The sequence below is a fragment of the Tachyglossus aculeatus genome, chromosome 7 (assembly GCF_015852505.1).
Source record: "Tachyglossus aculeatus isolate mTacAcu1 chromosome 7, mTacAcu1.pri, whole genome shotgun sequence".
Lineage (NCBI taxonomy): Eukaryota > Metazoa > Chordata > Mammalia > Monotremata > Tachyglossidae > Tachyglossus > Tachyglossus aculeatus.
This window is the reverse complement of record NC_052072.1, coordinates 19,073,087-19,093,575: the sequence shown is the minus strand read 5'-3', so window position 1 is coordinate 19,093,575 and position 20,489 is coordinate 19,073,087. Positions and strand designations below refer to the sequence as shown.

At 52.4% G+C, this 20,489-nt stretch overlaps 1 protein-coding gene across 1 annotated transcript in view; it reads left to right on the top strand.

Moving 5' to 3' along the window:
• The first annotated feature begins 470 nt into the window (after positions 1–470).
• The window catches only part of ITPR3 (inositol 1,4,5-trisphosphate receptor type 3), a 95,112-nt gene continuing 75,093 nt past the window's right edge, over positions 471–20,489 (top strand). The window contains exons 1-2 of the mRNA XM_038749658.1: positions 471–610; positions 19,244–19,314. Coding sequence (XP_038605586.1) covers positions 522–610; positions 19,244–19,314 — 160 coding nt within the window. The 5' untranslated portion in view covers positions 471–521. The remainder of the gene's footprint in view (positions 611–19,243; positions 19,315–20,489) is intronic.

Below are 20,489 nucleotides of genomic sequence, written 5' to 3'. Positions count from 1 at the left end.
CTCGGGACCCCAATCTGGGCTGGACTGCCCTCGCCCCCAGGTGGACCCGGGACCCCGGAATGGGCTGAGTTGCCCTCGCCCCTCCGTGGCCCGGGACTCCAAACTGGGCTGGCCTGCCCTCGTCCCCAGGGTGAGGCCGGGCCTCCGGATGGGCTGAGCTGCGCTGCCCTGGCTGAGCTGGGCCCAGGGCCCGGAGAAGGGCCCGGTGGGCGGGTCCGGGGCGGGTCCGGGGGCTGGGGCAGAGGCGGGGCCGCCCCCCGCCCCCCGCCCCAGGACTGGATTTGCATGTGGGCAGCAGTAGCAGCAGCAGCAGCAGCAGCAGCAGCAGCAAAGAGGGAGCAGACTTCCTGCTCCCCGTGCATTGCAGGGAGCCACCGAGCAGGGCCGGGGCCCGGCCGGGGCTGGGCCGCCCCGTGGCCGGCGAGGACCGCTGGGGCCGCCCCCTCCGGGCCGCCCTCCGGGCTGCCCCCCTCCAGCCGGGCGGAGGCCCAGGCCGGGGCCCCGGGGGGGCCGCAGCCACCATGAGCGACATGGCCAGCTTCCTGCACATCGGAGACATCGTCTCCCTCTTCGCCGAGGGCTCCGTCAACGGCTTCATCAGCACGCTCGGGTGAGTCAACGCTTAGCGCAGCGCTTTGCGCGCGGGAATAATGATAATAATAATAATAATGGCTTTTATTAAGCGCTTACTATGTGCAAAGCACTGTTCCAAGCGCTGGGGAGCTCACCAGGTGATCAGGTTGCCCCACGGGGGGCTCACAGTCTTCACCCCCATTTTACAGATGAGGTCACTGAGGCGCAGAGAAGTTGTGACTTGCCCAAAGTTACACAGTCAGACTGTGAGCCCACTGTTGGGGAAGGACCGTCTCTATATGTTGCCAACTTGTACTTCCCAAGCGCTTAGTACAGTGCTCTGCACACAGTAAGCGCTCAGTAAATACGATTGATTGATTGATTGTGAGCCCACTGTTGGGGAGGGACCGTCTCTTTATGTTGCCAACTTGTACTTCCCAAGCGCTTAGTATATTGCTCTGCACAGAGTAAGCGCTCAATAAATACGATTGATTGATTGATTGACTGTGAGCCCACTGTTGGGGAGGGACCGTCTCTCTATGTTGCCAACTTGTACTTCCCAAGCGCTTAGTACAGTGTTCTGCACACAGTAAGCGCTCAATAAATACGATTGAAGGAATGAATGAATGAACACAGCTGACAATTGGCGGAGCTGGGATTTGAGCCCATGACCTCTGACTCCAGAGCCCGGGCTCTTTCCACTGAGCCACGCTGCTTCTCTCAGTAAGCGCTCAATACATACGACTGACTGAATAATAATAATAATAATGGTGCTCCATACATACAACTGACTGATTGAATAATAATAATAATGATGAAATTTGTTAAGCGCTTACTACGTGCAAAGCGCTGTTCTAAGCGCTGGGGGGGATACAAGGTGATCAGGTTGTCCCCCATGGGGCTCACAGTCTTCATTCCCATTTTACAGATGAGGGAAGTGAGGCCCGGAGAAGTGAAGTGACTTGCCCAAAGTCACACAGCTGATAAGTGGTGGAGTCGGGATTCAAACCCATGACCACTGACTCCAAACCCCTCGCTCTTTCCACTGAGCCGCGCTTAATGAATGGGTCAGGGTCCCAGGGGACAGCTGGTCCGCACCAGCTCTGGTCCCTGCCGGGATTCATTCATTCAATCGTATTTATTGAGCGCTTACTGTGCGCAGAGCACTGGACTAAGCGCTTGGGAAGTACAAGTTGGCAACACAGAGAGACGGTCCCTACCCAACAACGGGCTCACAGTCTAGAAGGGGGAGACAGACAACAAAACAAAACATGTGGACGGGTGTCAAGTCATCAGAATAAATAGAAGTAAAACTAGAAGCACGTAGAGAAGCAGCGTGGCTCAATGGAAAGAGCCTGGGCTTTGGAGTCAGAGGTCATGGATTCGAATCCCGGCTCTGCCACATGTCTGCTGTGTGACCTTGGGCAAGTCATTTCACTTCTCTGAGCCTCAGTTACCTCATCTGTAAAAGGAGGATTAAGACTGTGAGCCCCACGTGGGACAACTTGATCACTCCCCCCCCCCAGTGCTTAGAACAGTGCTTTGCGCATAGTAAGCGCTTAACAAATGCCATCATTATCAAGCTCTTAGTACAGTGCTCTGCACACAGTAAGCACTCAATAATTACGATTGAATGAATCATTGACAAAATAAATAGTAAATATGTACAAGTAAAATAAACAGAGTAATAAATCTGTACCAACATATACCCGGGTCCTTCGTGCCCCCCGGAGGACTGGCTCAATGCCCGTGCCCCCCTGAGGACCGGTTCAGTGTCGGTGCCCCCCGCAGGAACGGCTCATTCATTCATTCAATCGTATTTATTGAGTGCTTACTGTGTGCAGAGCACCATACTAAGCGCTTGGGAAGTCCAAGTTGGCAACATATAGAGATGGTCCCTACCCAACAGTGGGTTCACAGTCTAGAAGTCTAGGCTCACTGTCGGTGCCCCCCACGAGGACCGGCTCGGTGCCCGTGGCCGGCCGGGTTCAGTGCCGGAGCTGGTGTCCATCGAGGAGGCGGGCGGACAGCCCAGCCCGGCCAGCAGGACGAGGAAATGAGTTCATGTTTCTAGGAGAGGCAGGAAGTCATGTTGACTCAGGTAGGGGGAGGTGGAGCAGAGGAGGGGGCGGCCTGGCCCCCGATCCCCACTCTGGGCCGTCGGAACAGGTGTTTGAGAGGGCTACCACCCCGCCAGGAGGGCGACTTAGGAGGAGGCCTGGTGGAGGGGCATGTAGGGGAGTGGGGGGATGTCTGTGTGTCTTTGGGAGGTGGTGGTGGTAGATGGGGGGGTTAGGATATGGCTGGTCAGAGGAGGCTGGAGGGGAGGGTTTTTTTTTGTGTGTGTGTGTGTGTGTGTGGTGGAGGGGTTTGGCCAGTGGGAGGGGGCTGGAGAGGAGGATGTATTTGTGTGTTTTGGGGGGTGGGGGATGTGGCCAGTCGGAGGGAGAGAGAGAGAGAAAGAGAGAGAGAGAGAGACAGAGAGAGAGAGACAGAGACAGTGTGTGGGGGGGGGTTGCGATGTGTGTATTGGTGAGGGGGTTAGGATGTGCTGGTCGGAAGGGAAGAGAGAGAGAGAGAGAGAGAGAGAGAGAGAGAGAGAGAGAGAGAGAGAGAGAGAGAGAGAGAGGAGAGAGAGAGAGAGAGAGAGAGAGAGAGAGAGAGAGAGAGAGAGAGAGAGAGAGAGAGAGAGAGAGAGAGAGAGAGAGAGAGAGAGAGAGAGAGAGAGAGAGAGAGAGAGAGAGAGAGAGAGAGAGAGAGAGAGAGAGAGAGAGAGAGTGTGTGTGTGTGTGTTTTGGTGGTGGGATGCTGGAGTGTGGCCGGGTGGAGTGGGGGGGACATGGCTGGGCCGGTCCAGGAGGGTCCAGGCCCTGGAGGGAGTTCCCTCCCTCAGCCTTCCCCAGCTTGGTTCCTTAGTCCCCTGATGCCCGGACCTTCCTCCCAAGTGTGCTCAGTCTTCCCTCATCCCCACTCACCCCAATTCCCCCCAACCCATCCTCCTGCCCTCCTGCTTGGCAGAGGTGAGCAGCTTCTGCTTCCCCTTCCCTGCACCAGCTCCAGGGCCCCGCCCAAGCAGGAAGGATACCCCAGGCCCCCGAGCCGGCTGGGCTGGGCCACAAGGAGCCATGGGCCGGGAGCTGGGTCTCTCTGTACCCGCGAGCACGGCTCGGATGGCCAGAGAGGAGTTTCACTGGTTCCATGGGGAGCAGAACACCCCAGGGCAGTACTCATTGACTTCTGCTCCCTGCTCTGTGCCCTCTCTCTCTCTGCCATCCTGCTCTCACATCTGTGACGGAGTTAAAGGCTGTGGGCTGCACATCCTGCTGACTGTACCCCTTCCTGGTACACGCCCAGACAAATACACCCTTTCCCCGTGCACATCCAGCTGAGTACACCCCTTCCACTTCACATCCAGGCAAGTACATTCTCTCCCCAGGGACCTCTCCTCTTGTTCAGACATCTGATACACCATTCTCCAAAGCCAAATATTCCCTTCCGCATACCCCCAGAACCCACCTCCATTTCTGAGACATTCCTACACACATGCATGAACACACACACACACACACACACAAACACACACACACACCCCTACGTGCATATCCACACACAGTTTAGTATGTCTTCCCTCCTCACATAGACCCCTTCTTCCTCAAACACTCATCCAAAAGCTCTACTCTCCCGATGTACACACTGGGAGACTTTCCTGTTCTCTCCAGGCACCCAGAGTAGAATATCCCACCTGTCCATGCCCACTCACCTGAGACCCCTTCTTCATACACACAAAGTTGTGTCCCCCTGCTCTTGGCATTTACAGCTGCACAAACACCTGATGTCTAGTGCAAAGCCTGTGTAACTGAGAAAGACACAACACTCCCGCCTTTGTTTATGGTATTTGTTTAGTGTGTACTATGTGCCAGGCACTGTACCAAGTGCTGTACGCCCTCCACACACAGATCTACATGCCCGCACATGGCTTCCTTCTGTTCACGTCAGGGGCGGGCCAGACCCTGCCGCTGAAATATGTCCAGAAATGCCCTGACCCTCACCACTGCCCATTGTGCCCCAGTGCCAGGGTTCGCTGTACTGCCTCCAACCAGTCCCCAGACTGGTCCCAGTCCCTGCCTTCTGCGTTCAGGCTGAAAGTGCCCAGTGTTTGGGGTCAAAGCTTGGCCCGGTCCAGGTGGAAAGAGATCCACCCTGGGCGAGGTGGTGACGGCCCCCACATCCTTTCTCCTCATTAGTCCAGCCCCCAACTCCTGCTTCCCATCCACTCTGGCTTAGGGCTAAACTGGGGAAGACCCCCTCACTTACACTGCAACTCCACAAGGCTCCTGATACTTCTAGATGGAGCCCCCTGCCCTCTATTTGCTCTGAACTTTGCCCCCCATCCCATCTGATCTCCTCCTCTCTCCCAGCTTCCTTCTCTGGCCATCCACCTGCCTCGTTTGTCAGCCAAAGCAGTTTCCTCTTGGTCTGACCATTCCCTCTCCTTCTCCTTTTCCGCTTTGTCCAGGAGCCGCAGGGGAGGGGGAGTCTGGGGGAAGCAGGAGGATCCTCTGCCCAAGAGGCTGCCCTGCTGCCGCCCCTCATTGCCAGGCCTCGGGCTCTCCTTCAAGGCATGGTCAGGCTGGCCGAGCCAGCCAGGGGTGGTGAGCGGTGAGTGTGGAATGGGGAGCAGAGAGATGGAATGGAGATCCAGAAGTGGGAAACCCGAAGCCGGGTTGGGAACTGTGGGGAGTGGGGATGGGAATCCCAGAGCAAGGATTGGGGATGGGAAGCCAGAAGGGGGGACAGGGATCCAGGAGCGGAGATGGTGAGCGGGGAGCTGGGATCGGAGAGAGCTACCCCACCTCCATGTTGTCAGCTCTCTGGGGGCAGCAGCCTCTCTGGCCGGAGAATGCAACAGCCCCATGGCTCCCCTGGCTTGGGGGACGGGGAAGAGACAGGAGATGGGGAAGGGACTCCCTCTGAGACTTCGGCTAGGGGATGGAGAAGGGACTCCTGCCATGAGGGGTCTAGAAACTGGCCCCCTGAGAGATACAGGTAGCTCTAGCCTGGGAAAAGGTGGAGTCTATGTCCGGCCCAGTGATGTCTGGGGTGGCTCTTCCCACCCTCCGCCTCCCTTAGTCCCCTCTCCCTGTTGTCCCCACCTTCTCTTCCTCCTCCTTCTACTCCCCCCCTTCCCCTCCTTCCTTTCCTTCTTCCCCTCCCCCTTCTCTTCTCTTCTCGCCCTCCTCCCCATCTTCTCTCCCTCCCTTACTCTCCTCTCCTTCCTCACCCCCAAAGCTGAGGTGGAAGTAGCAGATAATAATGATAATAATGGCATTTGTTAAGCACTTACTATGTGCAAAGCACTGTTCTAGGTGTTAAGGGGGATGCAAGGTGATCAGGTTGTCCCCCGTGGGGCTCACAGTCTTAATCCCCATTTTACAGATGCGGTAACTGAGGCTCAGAGAAGTTAAGTGATTTACCCAGTCACACAGCTGACAAGTGGTGAAGCTGGGATTAGAACCCATGACCTCTGACTCCCAAGCCCAGGCTAGTTCCACTGAGCCACGCATACTTATGGTATTTGTTAAATACTCTCTATGTGCCAGGCCCTGCACTAAGCGCTGGGCTGGAAACAAGCAAATTGGGTTCGGACACAGTCCCTGTCCCACGTGGGGCTCACCGTCTCAATCCCCATTTTACACACAAGGTAACTGAGGCACACAGAAGTGAAAAGACTTGCCCCAAGTCACGCAGCAGACGAGTGGCAGAGGTGGGATTAGAGCAGATGCCAGGGCAAGAGAACCGACCCCTTTCCAGGGGGTACTGGAGTGCAGGGAGACCCAGAGAGATGTGGGCAGACACCCAGATTTGAATGAAGAGGAGGTCTGTGCCCATACGGGAGAAGGTACCATTTAGGGTGGGCCCGGTGCCCACTGCCCCAGATTGTGGCAAGAAGCTCTTTCCTCTCCAGCAGCAGATTTGGGGCAGACAGCCACAGGCCCCATCCTCTACCTGAGCAGATAGATAGAGGGGACAGGCTGCCACCTCTGGATAGAAAAGAGAGTGTGGATGGTTTGAGGCAGATAATAATAATCAATCAATCAATCAATCGTATTTATTGAGCGCTTACTGTGTGCAGAGCACTGTACTAAGCGCTTGGGAAGTACAAGTTGGCAACATATAGAGACAGTCCCTACCCAACAATGGGCTCACAGTCTAGAAGGGGGAGACAGAGAACAAAACCAAACATACTAACAAAATAAAATAAATAGAATAGATATGTACAAGTAAAATAAATAGAGTAATAAATATGTACAAACATATATACATATATACAGGTGCTGTGGGGAAGGGAAGGAGGTAAGATGGGGGATGGAGAGGGGGACGAGGGGGAGAGGAAGGAAGGGGCTCCAATAATAATAATAATGATGATGGCATTTGTTAAGTGCTTATTATGTGCAAAGCACTGTTCTAAGCTCTGGGGAGGTTACAAGGTGATCAGGTCATCCCGGGGTGGGGGAGGGCTCACAGTTTTAATCCCCATTTTACAGATGAGGTAACTGAGGCACAAAGAAGTTAAGTGACTTGCCCAAAGTCACACAACTGACAGATGGCCATGACCTCTGACTCCAAAGCCCGGGCTCTTTCCAGTGAGCCACGCAGATCTTCCCACTGGAGACACGTCCGGGGCCGCCCTTCCGTTGGGAGGAAGGGGAGCAGAAGTGGGACCCTGGAGGCCCCTGCTGCTTAGAGCCAAGCCACCAGCTCCTTTGGAAGGCCGTGTGCGAGTCCGGAAGCGCGAGGCTGTTTGACCACCCTCCCCCATCCCCGGCCTGGGCACGCTGGAGGCAAGTCCGGGGCGGGGGACACGGGTCAGAGGGCCAAGGCCTCTCCAGGAAATAAAGAGTGGTCTGTGGGGATCCGGAGTGCTTGTCAGCCAGGCTTTCTCCGGGCCCACGCGGGCAGGGAGGCCAATTAGAGCAGACTGAGTAATTAGAGCGCCGTGCCAGAATTGTACATTAACTCAGCGGCTGCTCGCAGGGGGCCGCCGAGGAAGCGATGTGGAGAGGGAGCTGGGACCAGGCCACCGCTGTCACCACTGTCCACCACAAAAGCCGGGCACTGAGCCGGGCTCTCAGCGGAGCCACACAAAGAGGTCACAAAATCAGCTTGACTGGGGGCCTCCCCTGCTGTCACGGGCGGCTGTCTGTCCTCTCTCCTCATTTCTGTCTCGTGGGCTCCCCCAATTTTGGGCTCTTTTTCTCCCTGCTCTGCCCAGCTGGATAAGCTGGGAGCGGGTCCTCCGTGCCCAGCCATGGTGACCCCAGACCTCCTGCTCCCTGGAAGTCTGCGGCCTGACCCCATCTCTCCTTGGACTAGCGGGGGGTGGCCACTCCCTGCACCCCTCCTCTCTGCCGTGCTCCCCACACTGCCCTCTCATTAGGTAAGGCACAGAGACACCCCCCTCCCCATCCCTCGGCCACACAGCCCAACATCAATCAGTAGTAGAAACAGCGTGGCCTAGAGGAAAGAACACGGGCCTCAGCTCTGTCAGTTGCTTGCTGTGTGACCTTGGGCAAGTCACTTCACTCCTCTGTGCCTCAGTTTCCTCAGCTGTAAAATGGGACTTATTCATTCATTATTATTCATTCATTCATTCAATTGTATTTACTGAGTGCTTATTGACAGTCTTCTAGACTGTGAGCCTGCTGTTGGGTAGGGACTGTCTCTATGTGTTGCCGACTTGTACTTCCCAAGCGCTTAGTACAGTGCTCTGCACACAGTAAGCGCTCAATAAATACGATTGATTGATTGATTGATTATTGTGTGCAGAGCACTGTATTACTACTACTAATAATAATGATGGCATTTATTAAGCGCTTACTATGTTCAAAGCACTGTTCTAAGCACTGGGGAGGTTACAAGGTGATCCGGTTGTCCCATGGGGGGCTCACAGTCTTAATCCCCATTTTACAGATGAGGGAACTGAGGCCCAGAGAAGTTAAGTGATTTGCCCAAGCCACACAGCTGACAAGTGGTGGAGCTGGGATTCGAACCCATGACCTCTGACTCCAAAGCCCGGGCTCTTTCCACTGAGCCACGCTGCTTCTACAGTATAATAATAAACAGACACGTTCCCTGCTTACAAAGAACCTGTTCTTCCTCCTACTTAGATTGTGAGCTCCATGAGGGACAGGGACTGTGTCCAACCTAATTAACTTGTATCTACCCCAGCACTTATAAGTGTTTGACACATAGTACGCACTGCACAAATGCCATAAAAAAGTAGCACAGCCTAGCGGAAAGAGTATGGGGCTGGGAGTCAGATGATATGGGTTCCAATCCTGATCTGCCAATTGCTGGTCATTTGAGCTTGGGCAAGTCATTTAACTTCTCTGTGCCTCAGTTTCCTCCACAGTAAAACAGGGATTCAATCCTCCTTCTTTCTACTTAGACTGTGAGTCCCATGTGGGACACGGATTGGGTCCAATTTGAGAAACTTGTATAATAATAATGATAATAATAATAATTCTGGCATTTGCTAAGCACTAACTAGGTGCCAAGCACTGCTCTAAGTGCTAAAGTAAGATAATCAAATTATTAGCTAAAAAAACTTATCTGATTTTTAAAACTGATGGTTCCATTAATCATCAAAACGCAAGGAGGCTTTAAATGCCTTGTGACCTAATGAAAAGATCATGGGCCTGAGTATCAGGAGACCAGGGATCTAATTCCAGCTCTTCTGCTTTCCTTGGGCAAGTCTCTAAACTTCTCTGAACCTCGGTTTCTTCAACTGTAACATTGGGGATAAGACACTTGTGCTCCCTCCCTCTTAGACTGTGATCTTTATGTGGGCAGATACTTTGTCAGAGCTGCATATATTGTATTCAGCCCAGTACCTAGTCCAGTGCTTGGCACATTTATTATTATTATTTTTATTATTAGTGGCTCTGTCCAGTCGTAGAATAGCTGGTTCTGGTCAAAAAAGATGAGCTCGCAGGTTCAAGAGCAAGATGAACATTTATTTATCAATCCCCCACTCCTGTCCTGGGAGCGTACACTGGGAGGCTTGACTCGGCCCATGTACACAAATTCACCTCTTTCCCCATAAATCTAGTTTCTCTTCTTGTCCCAGCCCTGATCGTCTAGTTGGGCGGGTGTCCTCTGTTCCTTTGAACTATGGGAAGCCTTTTGCTGCTTTTCCCCGATACTGCCGCAGCCAGCTCTTTCCTTAAGGTACAGGACAGAAGCTAGCCGTAACCCAAACCCCATTTCCAGAGTCTCCTTGAGCCCTTCTGGAGACCATCTGCAGTGTGACCGCTTGCTTACCAGACCACCCGGGGCTAGTGTGTGGCTTTCTAGGCCACAGGACGCTGCCTGGTAGCTGCATGAGGAACCAAGGTGGCGAAGGGAAAGATTTGTGTGGGAGGGGGAGAAGATTACTACTACTGTATTGATTTTGTTAATGATGTGCATATAGCTGTGATTCTATTTGTTCTGACGATTTTGACACCTGTCTCCATGTTTTGTTTTATTGTCTGTCTCCCCCTTCTAGACTGTGAGCCCGTTGTTGGGTAGGGACAGTCTCTATATGTTGCCGACTTGTACTTCCCAAGCACTTAGTCCAGTGCTCTGCACACAGTAAGCGCTCAATAAATAAAATGAATGAATGAATGAATGAATGAATAATCAGGTTGGACCCAATCCCTGTCCCACCTGGGGCTCACAGACTTAATCCCCATTTTACAGAAGAGGTATCTACCCCAGCACATGGAACATTGCTAGACACATAGTAAGCTCTTAACAAATGCCATGCAAAAAAACTAGCCTGTACTGGGCTGGGGATCCTGGGAACTGTCCTGGGCACGTGGTACTTGGGAGAGTATGATAAAAGTTGAAGACATGATCCCTGCCCTCAAGGAGCTGACAGTCTAATGGTGTCCTGACTCCCCAGCTCCACCACTCCCAGCGTCCCCAGCTTCTTGACAGGGGGAAGGGTCAGTCCCCTCTGTTGCCATTTCCAGAATTAGCCCCGGGAGGACCATTTCCATTCCACTCTCCTGCCCCTCTGCCTGAGGCCTCCTGGTCCTGCCCCCCCTGACAGGGTGTTGGGGGTGGGGAATGAAGAAGCCACCCGTGCCTCAGTCTCCCTATCCCATTCCAGTTTGGGATCGGGTGGACAACATTCTTTCCACGACTCCCCCTATGCCCCCACTCCAGTTTCTCCTGAGAAAAATGTTTTCTCCTCACTGACTCCATCCTTCCATTTTTTTTTAACCTTTTCAAGGCTGGCGCAGTCAGGGGCCCCTCCCCAGGATGGAGTCCGCCGGGCCAGTATGGAAGGCAGCGGTGATGGGGGCTGGGGCTGGGGAGCAGGGGGCAGGGATGGGGTGGAAGCGGCTCCTGATTGGGTGGCAGCAAGTTGCGGCCTGCCAGGCTGGTGCATCCCAAGAGCCCCGAGAGCCCTGCCGCCTCCTCCTCCTCCCTTCTTCGCCCTTTTCCCTTCTTTCTCCTCCCAGTCTGCATTCCTGTCTCCACTTCCCCTCCTCCATGCTCTGAACCCCTCCCAGCTGTGGGACTGGAAGCCCCAGGCTCAGGGCAGAGGGGCAGGTTGGCTCTTGGGGCCAGTTGGGGCAAGGAGAGGGGGACCAGACCAGTTTAGGGGACTCCCCCTCCCCGGCAACACAGGGCACAGGAGCAATAGTAATGGAATTTGTTGAACACTTACTGAGTGCAGTACACTGCACTAAGCACTTGCAGAAAGTACAACGGAGATGTGAGACCTGTTCCCTGCCCGCGAGGGGCTTCATTCTCATCAGGGTCTCAGATCGTCTGGGGTTGGGAAGGGTCCATCTGCATGGAGATCTAGTGAAATGCGGGGGGAGACCCCAAAGCAAGAGCTGCCCTGGGAAGTTGGAGGGAGACACTCCTCTGAAACCCCCTCCTCCTGTCCCTGTAGGGTCTTGGTGGCCCATGAAAGGCCCCTGCCCATAGCAGCGGGATGGGCATGCTAAGTCAAGAGTCTTCCCCCAAGCCTTCCCCCCTAATTTCTGCTCAGAGGGCAGGGAGACATTCACTCAGTCATCTCTGACCTGGAGGGGATCCAACCCTGACCTGGGGAGGGGGTTTATCGTGGTGACAGAGGCCCGGGGTAACCTGCTTCCAGCTTCTCCCTTGACCTTAGGAAATCCCTCTGGGTTTGAGTGCCCCAAAGAAGGCGTTGGGTGGGGACGGGGAGGAGGAGGCCGAAACTGGGTGCCAGTCCAGACTGGGGAATCGGTGCCCTCCCCTGTCTAGGGTCCTCCCCGCCTCGGCAACCTGCCGATCACCTCAGTCACCTCCGCTTCTTCCCTGCCTGCCCCTTCCCCAGCTCTGACCTGCCTTGGCCTCCTCTTTCATTCTAGACTGTGACCCCCTTGTTGCGTAGGGATTGTCTTTATTAGTTGTCGAATAGTACTTTCCAAGCACTTAGTACAGAGCTCTGCACACCTAAAGACATCCCCAGAGTCCCTGCCCAGGCTTTGCTGCAGAATGCCATCGATTGATTAATTCATTCATTCATTTAATCGTATTTATTGAGCGCTTACTTACAGAACTCTGCACACAGTAAGCGCTCAATAAATACGATTAAATGAATGAATGAATTAATCAATCGATGATATTCTGCAGCAAAGCCTGGGCAGGGACTCTGGGGATGCCACAGGGGGATGGGCATGGAGGATGCTTGTGGCCTCAGGGGCAAGGCCGGTGGCTTGGGGGCTACCCTGAGGCAGAGAGGAGGCTTGAGAGGGAGCCCCTGCCCCCCTAAGGAGTTTCTTTTCTGGGCTGGGACTGCAAGGGAAGGGAAGGAACAGCTTCCCTCTGGGTCTTGGGTACCATGCCTCTCCTTACTGGGTCTGGCTCCCCCCTGCCCCTCCCTCTATGCCCATAGCTTCCCCCTTCATTCTTCCTGTGTTTCTCTCTGTTTTTATCATTCATCTTTTCCCCCTCCTCCTCACTGCACCCTGTGCCCATGAATCACCCTGCTGTGCCTGGTCACTCTTCCTTCCTGCCAGAGTATGTGTCCCTCTTTATGTCCCCATGGCCTCCTCCCTTGGACCTCTGGCCATGAGTCATCCCAGCCACAGGCCCGGACATCACCACCCCCCCGCCAACCTCCACCATCACCCGTGGCACCACCCCCTTCACTGGGTCCACTTCTCCCCCGACTGTGCCCGCCTGCCCACCCACCCTCTGAGCTGAGATCATCCCTGTCCTCATCAGCAAAAATATTTCACATGCTCAATGGGTATGGACCTCCAGGCTGGGCGTTTGGGACAGCGCGATTCATTCATTCATTCATTCAGTCGTATCTGTTGAACGCTTACTTTGTTCAGGGTACTATACTAAGCGCTTGGAGAGTACAATTCAGCAACAAATGTGATAAAAGTCAAAGACCCGGTCCCTGCCTTCCAGGAGCTTATGGTCTAGTAGACTCCCAGCAGCTCTGACCTACGCCTAGGGGAAGTTCCCCTCTTATCTAATCTCCTCCCTTCCTACCTCACAGCCCTCCTCTCCACCTGGGTCTCAAAGTCCATGAGTTGCTGTCTCTTGCCATAGCCCAGGACTTCTTTTTTAAAAAAAATTGGTATCTGTTAATCACTTACTGTGTGCCAGACAGTGCTTTGCACATAGTAAGCACTTAATAAATGCCATTATTATTATTATTATTATTATTATTATTATTATATTACTAAGTGCTCCGGTAGATACAAGCTAAACTGGTTGGACACAGCCCATGTCCCAAATGAGGCTCGTGGTCTTAATCCCTACTTTACAGATGAAGTAACTGAGGCACAGTGAAGTGACTTGCCCAAGGTCTCACAGCTGACAAATAGCAGAGCTGAGGTTAGAACTCAGGTCCTTCTGACTCTCAGGCCCGTGCGATATCCATTAGAACATACTGCTTCTCTATTGGATTCCTCTAGCACTCTCCAACATCCAGGACTGAGGGCTTGGAGCCCTCAGACTTCAGGGATGGAGACCGTGTAATCATGAGGAGACATATATTTAGTGCTTATTATGTGCTAAGTGTTGGGGCAAAGACAAACTTAGCAAATAGGACTCAGTCCCTGTCCTCCCTGGGGCACACGATCTATCTTATTCCCTTCTTACAGATGTGGAAACTGTGTTCCGGCCAGATTAAATGATCTGACCAAGGTCACACAGCCGGCAAGTGACAGAACTGGAATTGGAACTCAGGTCTCCTGTGTCTGTCCACTCAAGTAGGAAAAGCTGCACGCATCCAGTAGTGCCCCAGCTGCAGCCTGGAACCCCCTGGAAAATAAAACACAACAACAGTGTGGAAAGGAAAGGGGCTGCATTTTCTCAAAGTGGGGTAAGGGTGAGGCTTCCATAAGAATGGGGCCAGTGGTCCAAAATAGGGATGGGGAGCAGGAAGGTGAGAGAGACTGGAGATAATAATGATCATGGTATTTGTTAAGCGCTTACTATGTGCCAGGCATTACACTAAGCGCTGGGTTAGACACAAGCAAATCAGGTTGGACACAGTCCCTGTCCCACGTGGGGCTCACAATCCTGGTGGATATTCAGAGGGAAAGGCAGAGAAGGAAAGACACACACACATAGGCTCTCTCTCTGTGTCTCCTCTAATAATGATGGCATTTATTAAGCGCTTACTATGTGCAAAGCCCTGTTCTAAGCGCTGAAGCACTTTTCTATTTTTCTTTCTTGCTCTGTCTCTCCTTCTCCGTGCTTTGCTCACTCTATTCCGCTATGTTCATTTCCCCTACCTCACCTGCTGCTTAAGGGCTTCCCTGAACAGGTATCTCTCTGGCATGGGGGAACTCTGGGCTGAGTGACTGGATCATTCATTCATTCAATTGTATTTATTGAGCGCTTACTGTGTGCAGAGCACTGTACTAAGTGCTTAGAAAGTACAATTCAGCAGCAAGTAGAGGCAATCCCTGCCCACAACGGGCTCACAGTTTAGAAGGGGGGAAACAGGCATCAAAACAAGTAAACAGGCATCAATAGCATCAATATAAATAAATAGAATTATAGATATATGCATGTCATTAATATAAATAGAATTTTAAATATGTACATATATACACTCCCTGCCCACAATGGGCTCACAGTCTAGAAGGGGGGAGACAGGCATCAAAACAAATAAACAGGAATCAATAGCAACAATATAAATAAATAGAATTATAGATATACACACATCATTAATATAAATAGAATTTTAAATATATACATATATACACACAAGTGCTGTGGGGAGGGGAGGGGAATAAAGCAAAGGGAGCAAGTCGGGGAGATGGGGAGGGGAGGAGGAACAGAGGAAAAGGGGGGGAATCAGTCAGTCAATCAATAGTATTGATTGAGCATCCACTCTGTGAGGAGCACTGTACTAAGCGGCTGGGAAAGTCCCATAGAGGGAGTAGACAGGATCCCTTTGACTTCCAAGGGATTAGAGAAGCAGCGTGGCTCAGTGGAAAGATCCCAGGCTTGGGAGTCAGAGGTCATGGGTTTTAATCCCGGCTGTGCCACTTGTCAGCTATGTGACTTTGGGGAAGTCACTTAACTTCTCTATGCCTCAGTTGCCTCATCTGTAAAATGGGGATTAAGACTGTGAGCCCCACGTGGGACAACCTAATTACCTTGTGTCCTCCCCAGAACTTAGAACAGTGGTAAGCGCTTAACAAATACCATCATCATTATTATTATTATTATGATCTACAGTCACTAAAGTAAATTAAATGTAATGGACTGCCTGAAAAACAAACAAGTGGATTTTCGAGCAAATTAAATCAAAATGGTCTTTGGAAGGTTAAATAACTCGACTTAGATTAGCATATTTTGGACACATAATCAGGAGGATTAATTCTCTGGAGAAGACACTAAAGTTAGGAAAAGTCCAGGGAAAACGTGGAAGAGGCAGACCAGCAGCTAGATGGATAGAGACCATAATGATAACAGAAGAACCGTTAGAAAGGTTGTGGATTATGGCAGAGGACAGAACCTTCTGGAGAAGGTATATCCATGGAGTCGCTATGAATTGGAAACAACTCAGCACCTAATAATAATAATAGGAAGCGACAGAGTATAAAGATTATGTACCTGAATGCTATGGGGAGGGAGGGAGTACCCAAGTATTCAATAAATACAACTGACTGATTGAATGAATGAATGAAGTGCTTAAGAAGCAGGGAATTCATCTGGGTTCTTTTGTTATTTGTTATTGTTATATTATTATTATATATTACAGTATATAATAATAACAACAACAACAGTAATAATAAATGATGATGCTTGTTGATGATGATGATGGTATTTGTTAAGCGCTTATTATGTGCAAAGCACTGTTCTAAGCGTTGGGGAGATACAAGGTGATCAGGTTGTCCCACTTGGCACTCACAGTCTTCATCCCCATTTTACAGATGAGGGAACTGAGGCACAGAGAAGTTAAGTGACCTGCCCAAAGTTACACAGCTGACAAGCAGCAGAGCTGGGATTAGAACCCAAGACCTCTGACTCCAAAGCCCGGGCTCTTTCCAATGAGCCACGCTCCTAAGCACTTACTAGGTTCCAGGTACTCTACTAAGCATGGGGGTAGATACAAGATTATCAGTTTGAACAAAATCCCTGTCCCACATAGGGGTCCCACCCTTAATCCCTGTTTTATAGATGAAGTAACTGAGGTACAGAGAAGTTAAGTGACTTGCCTAAGGTCACACAGCAGACGTGACGAAACTGGGCACCATATGCACAACGAGGGGGGGACGCAGAGCGCCTTGGCTCCAAACTCGCGGGTTGGACCTCCCTCCTCAAAGGCCGAACAGGGCCCTGGATGAGCGGAAGATTGGTCCAGCTACTGCCCCTCCTAGGCCTCACTCCCTTCCTCCCACCTTGACCACTGCATCAGCCTCCTTGCTGACCTCCCTGCCTCCTTTCTTTCCCCACTCTAGTCCATACTTCACCCTGCTGCCTGGATCATTTTCTAAAATACATTCAGTTGGTGTCACACAGTAAGCACTCAATAAATATGATTGATTGATTGTCTCCCCTCTCCTCAAGGACTTCCAGTCGTTGCCCATCCACCTCTGCATTAAATGGAAACTCCTTCCCATCAGCTGTAAAGCATTAATCCTGTGGCCCCCTCCCATCCTCCCATCTTATTCATTCATTCATTCAATCCTATTTATTGAGCGCTTACTGTGTGCAGAGCACTGTACTAAGCGCTTGGGAAGTACACGTTGGCAACATATAGAGATGGTCCCTACCCAACAGCGGGCTCACAGTCTAGAAGGGGGAGACAGACAACAAAACAAAACATATTAATAAAATAAATAGAATATGTATATATGTACAAGTAAAATAGAGTAATAAATCTGTACCGATTTCTTACTCCAACAGAACCCACACTCTTCGCTCCTCTAATGCCAACCTGTTAACTGTACCTCAATCTCATCGCTTTCACTGATACCCCCTATCCCACACCCTCCCTCTGGCTTGGAACTCCTTCCCCCTTCACATATAACAGAGACCATTCTCCCCACCTTCAAAGCCTTATTAAAATCACATCTCCTCCAAGAGGTCCCGGCTATACCTTCATTTCCCCTACTCACTCTCTCTTCTGCATCATATATGTACTTGGATATCCATAACCATAATTTATTTTAATGTCTATCTCCTCTCTACACTTTAAGCTTGTGAGCAGGGAATGTGTCTGCCAACTCTGTTGTATAATACTCTCCTAAGTGCTTAGAGCACAGTAAGTGCTTAATGAATAGGCTTGATTGATTGATCGAGGTTCACACCACTGGCCCTTGCTTCTCTTGCTGCCCTGGGCATATCACTGCGGCATGGTTTGGGGATAGCTTGGCCTGTGTGACCTTGGGCAAATTACTTAGCTTCCCTGTGCCTCAGTGACCTTATCTGTAAAATAGGGATTAATACTGTGAGCCCCATGAGGAACAGGGACTTTGTCCAACCCGATTTGCTTGTATCCACCCCAGTGCTTAGTACAGTGGCTGGCACAAAGTAAGCACTTAACAAATACCACAATTATTATTATTATTATTATTATTCACGGTGGGAAGCCCTTGGCAATGGGCCAGGGAATCCCTGCACTCCCCTGTGGGGCCTGGGGGGTGGGGACGGGTTCAGCTTCCAGGGGACACAGGAGGGAATCAGATTCCCAGCAGCTGAGGGAATCCCTTGGTGGGGGGCTGCAGGGGTGGGCTGTGAGATCCAGCTCCTCTGTTCTGGCTAAAATGAAGCAGCAGGCAGCAGGAACCAGGAACCTCGCCCGAGTCCTCGTCCCATTTCCTGGATTTCTGGGCTGGGGGCCCTCTGCCAGCAGGAGAGGTGCAGAAGCCCTGGTCAGAGGCTCAGCCCATTCCTCCATAACACAGGCTGGGACCTCCGGCTACCTTTGGGTGACCTGATGCCCCTGTGGGCCGTGGGAAGGGCCCGACCCCCTGACCCTATCAGGAGAAACCGCTTGGCACCAGCTGCCCAGAGCAGCATCCCATCCTCCAGCAGGAGCCATCCAGGGGTTAGTTTCGTGGCAGAGTCATGAGGTGGGGCACCAGCCTCTCTCCACAGGGCATCGGAGGGTAACATGCCAATGGCTTGCCAACACAGGATCTACCTCCCTAAGTGGCAGCCCCCTCAGCAGCTGCCAGAGACAGGCAGAGCATGAGGGAATGTGGGCCGGGCTGGAGTTGATGAGGGGTTAGGGCTGTCCAGTGGCTTGCTGTGTGCCCTCCCGCCTGCCAACTCTCTCCTTGATGCCCTCTGTACCTCAGTCTTCCCCTTCCCCCTCAGAGAGCCCTGTGACTCCAAGAGGGTGTTCCGGCTGGTATGGGCTGGGCTGGGCCCTTCCTTTCAGGGAATCCCCGCTTCCGGCTTCCCAGGAGAGCTGAGCCCGGCTATTAAGTCAGGCTCCCTCTGCTCTGGCATTAACCACTGGACAACCCTGCCCCTTGTGCCCCCAAAGAGCAACTGGGAGAGAGATAGGGGGCTGGGACTGTCTGCCTCAGATGCCTAATTATCTGGGCCAGACCAGGCCCTGCCTCAGGATCATCTTTGCTCTTAGAAATGGGGTCCTCTGCAGGAAAAATGACCCCCATGCTCTGCTCTACCCTCTTCTGTCCAGCAACTGTCCTTCCACACCCACCAAACTGGAAAATCCACGCCAAAGCATTGAGAGCCCACCCCAACCCTGCCTGGCAGTGTCAACTTGGGAAAATTCCTACTCCTCCCTCTGGGCCGGTTTTCCCCTCTGGGACCCGGGGAGGTGGTATTATGCTGGGGAGGGGACTGAGGGGGTGGAATCATCCCCAGGGTGGGGGGATGCTGTGGGAATCCCCCTTGGGCCCCCACCAAGAGTGGGAAGCTTGGGGCAGCAGGAACTGGGTCAGGAATGGAGTCTCCACTCTGACTCCCAAACACGTTCACCTGCAGCCTAGTTTCTCTCTGAGCTGGCACCTGTGGGCAAAGTTGAGCTACCTGAGGGGAGCCTGGGATGGGTGTCGATGCTGCCAGTGACAGAGCCTGGCAGCTGGGCCCACACCTATGGGCCCGGGCAGCGGGGAGGTTGGTGGGGAGAGGTTGGGTTGGAAGCGAAGGGACCGGCGGCTGAGCTTCTGCATCTGTCTCGTAGGCTGGTCGACGATCGTTGTGTGGTGGAGCCGGCTGCGGGCGACCTAGACAACCCCCCGAAGAAGTTTCGAGGTACCTACCGTCTTCTCACTCCTACCCTGGGGTCCCAGGACCCAGGGCAGGGGCTCGGGGCAGCTTTCGGAGTTCGGGAGCTGCCTGGCCCCACCTTGTCTGGCTGTTTTCAGAGGGTGCCCAGCCCAGGCTAGGCCAGACAGCCACTCTCATGAGAAGCAGCATGGCACAGCAGCTAGAGCATTGTCCTGGGACTCAGAAGGTCAGGGGTCATAATCTCGGTTCCACCACTCATCTGCTGGGTGACCTTGAGCAAGTCACTTCACTTCTCTGTGCCTCAATTACCTCATCTGTAAAATAAGAACGATGGCATTTGTTCAGCGCTTACTATGTGCAAGCGCTGGGGAGGATACAAGGTGATCACGTTGTCCCACGTGGGGCTCACAGTCTTAATCCCCATTTCACAGATGAGGTAACTGAGGCCCAGAGAAGTTAAGTGACTTGCCCAAAGTCACGCAGCTGACCGTTGGTGGAGCCCGGATTTGAACCCGTGGCCTCTGACTCCCAAGCCCTTGCTCTTAAATGAGGATTGAGACTGTGAGCCCAATGCGGGACAGGGACCGTGTCCAATCCGATTTGCTTATATCCACCCCAGCGCTTAGTACACAGTAAGCACTTAACGAATTCATTCATTCATTCAATCCTATTTATTGAGCGCTTACTGTGTGCAGAGCACTGTACTAAGCGCTTGGGAAGTACAAGTTGGCAACATGTAGAGACGGTCCCTACCCAACAGCGGGCTCACAGTCTAGAAGGGGGAGACAGAGAACAAAACAAAACATATTAACAAGATAAAATAAATAGAATAAGTATGTACAAATAAATAGAGTAATAAATACGTACAAACATATATACATATATACAGGTGCTCTTGGGCTTAATAATAATACCACAATTATTATTATTAAGCCCAAGAGCAGCAGAAATCCCCCCTCCCAAGCCTCGGAAGCCCCCCACCTCAGCTCCCACACCCAAGTCCCGCAGAGCCTCAGACCAGCCGGGCTCAGGAATGCTGGGCAAGGGGGATGGGCACCACAGGCCTCGGGAAAGGGGTCTCTTTTCCCTGGGGTGAGGGGACAAATTGACCCCGGATGTCCGGGCACTGGGATAGCTTGGCAGGTGCTTCAGGAGAGGGCCACAGGCCTCTCCAGCGGAGTTCAGCCACCCCCAGCAGG